This window comes from Pteropus alecto, unplaced genomic scaffold (assembly GCF_000325575.1).
Source record: "Pteropus alecto unplaced genomic scaffold, ASM32557v1 scaffold86, whole genome shotgun sequence".
Classification (NCBI taxonomy): Eukaryota; Metazoa; Chordata; class Mammalia; order Chiroptera; family Pteropodidae; genus Pteropus; species Pteropus alecto.
Genome location: NW_006442109.1, coordinates 27,838,038 through 27,840,098, shown reverse-complemented (window position 1 = coordinate 27,840,098; position 2,061 = coordinate 27,838,038). Strand labels below are relative to the sequence as shown.

Sequence of the window (2,061 nt, the reverse complement as noted above, 5' to 3'; positions counted from 1 at the left end):
TATATACTGACCTTTGAGTCTAACTCCTCATTTTAAAGATTAAGAAATTAGTTAAAATCCCATAATGCTTTTCAAATTTATATTAAAAATTTTTGTTTCTAAAAGCTTATTTTCTCTAAGCAAAAACTCAATTATAGCTCTGCTGGAACAATTAGTTATAACTATTTCTAAAAGAGATTTGAGGTTACTAATAGCACACGTTTAGAGATACTTTTATTCCCCTCATTAAACTTAATTCTAAATAGAAATTATGTAGGAAGAAACTAAAAATTGAAAGTAAAATATCAGTACATCTCAAGTATATATTTTTTTGAAAATCTGCATTAAAGAACAAATAGTATACCTAATGCACACTGAACAAGTTCTTGGTAAAAGATGGGATTTATGAGTTCTACTGTTAAGACATAGATTCAAATCTCAGCTCCTCTACCTCTCTGGGCCTGTATTCTTGTATTACAAACTCAGTGAGGTAACCATAATGCCTGGCACAAATAGATCTTCAATGGCTGTTGTGTTTTTTTGGTTTTAATGGTCAAGAAAAGACGTCAATGGATGTTTCAGTTTATTGTAATAAACAAAAAATACTTAAGTAAAAAGTAAACTTATTAGGAAGATAAAGATATATCCAAAGTAATTCATGAGACACATCAGCCAGTAGGGTGATTTTTCAGACGCCATGAGGCCACATGGTCATTATTTTTTACTTTTCTTTGTGTATCTGCTTAATTCTTCTTTTTCTGCAGACAAAATTCTATATTATGTATCTACACGCGTAATGTAGAAAATAGCTGCCCTAAACCTAGAGCTTTCACTTCTCAACTTCAGCACCATCTACACATGATCAGTGTCTCTGGGTCTTTATTTCAAATTCCTAGGGTAGAACGCCCGATTGGCTTAGCTTAGGTCAGGTATCAATTCTTGATCCCATCACCTGAGAGTGGTATCACACACGATACAAACACTGCCACAAGGTCCCACCCTATGGGAGGGAAAAAGACTGGGCACAAACCCAAAAAGTGCCTACTGTAACATTATTTTGCAACAGCTTACTTGCAGAAGTTTCTGTTATGAAAGACTATCATCTCAATTATTCCATGATATAATTATGAAGACATGGTATAAGACATCTAATGTGATCATAATGTTATGAGAGAGACTGTATTTTAGTCCCCCTGCCATCTTTTTTTGTAATGGACAGTGCCGAGCTTTAGCATCTTCTTTGATATAAACATTCTGCCTTTTCTGGAAGATCTTTTAAAATTTATTTGATAAAAAATATCTAAGTCTACTCACCACACCATTTTATCACTTGAAAGGCAGAAGTGACCTCTCAAGGTAGCTAGGGCTGCATAGGTAGAATACAGATGGAAACCAATGGGAATCCCACAGGAACTACAGAATAAAAGGTTGTAAGTGCTGGGGGAAAAAAAACGGAATATATGTAAGAAAAAAAATCAGAGAACAAATACAAAGTAATCAGTCCCTGGAAGCACTCCTAAAATTAAGCTATAATAGGAATGAGAATGAACAAATGTCACATTCAAGAAAGGTTAATTTATATTTTAATATAATTACACCCTAGATTACAGATACCCTTGTATATTCTGGCCACAAAAGAAATCATGGATGTGCAACTGTCGCTTTAATAGTGAAACTTAATTTACATATGAAAAGCAGAAAGAGAGCTATCTAATCAGATTAACATTTAAATATAAAATCATACATGACCTTATAAATTAGCTACCATTAAACCAATCCTCAGTTGAAGTAAAATAATCAAGTTGACTGGGGTTTACTTAACAATTATTAATATAATTCAAATCAAGATTTTTATTTTACAGATATAAAAAAAATTAAATTACCCAGTCAAAATGCAAAAGAGAGAAAAGGAATCCTATTACCATAGCAAGCCATTAATTTTTCTTTTCCTTCATTCTCTGAAAGATTACTGGATGCAGAATCACAGGAAATGCTGCTTTTAGTTCTAGTTAAACCACTTGGGTAAGTCACCATATCTGCTAGTATATAAAAATATCCAAATATTACGAAGATGTTTTAGGG

General features: G+C 32.6%; 1 protein-coding gene across 1 annotated transcript in view; it reads right to left on the bottom strand.

Moving 5' to 3' along the window:
- The window catches only part of OIP5 (Opa interacting protein 5), a 9,429-nt gene that overhangs the window by 3,414 nt on the left and 3,954 nt on the right, over window positions 1-2,061 (bottom strand). The window contains exon 3 of the mRNA XM_006920473.3: window positions 1,294-1,416. Within this exon, the coding sequence (XP_006920535.1) occupies window positions 1,294-1,416 (123 nt within the window). The remainder of the gene's footprint in view (window positions 1-1,293; window positions 1,417-2,061) is intronic.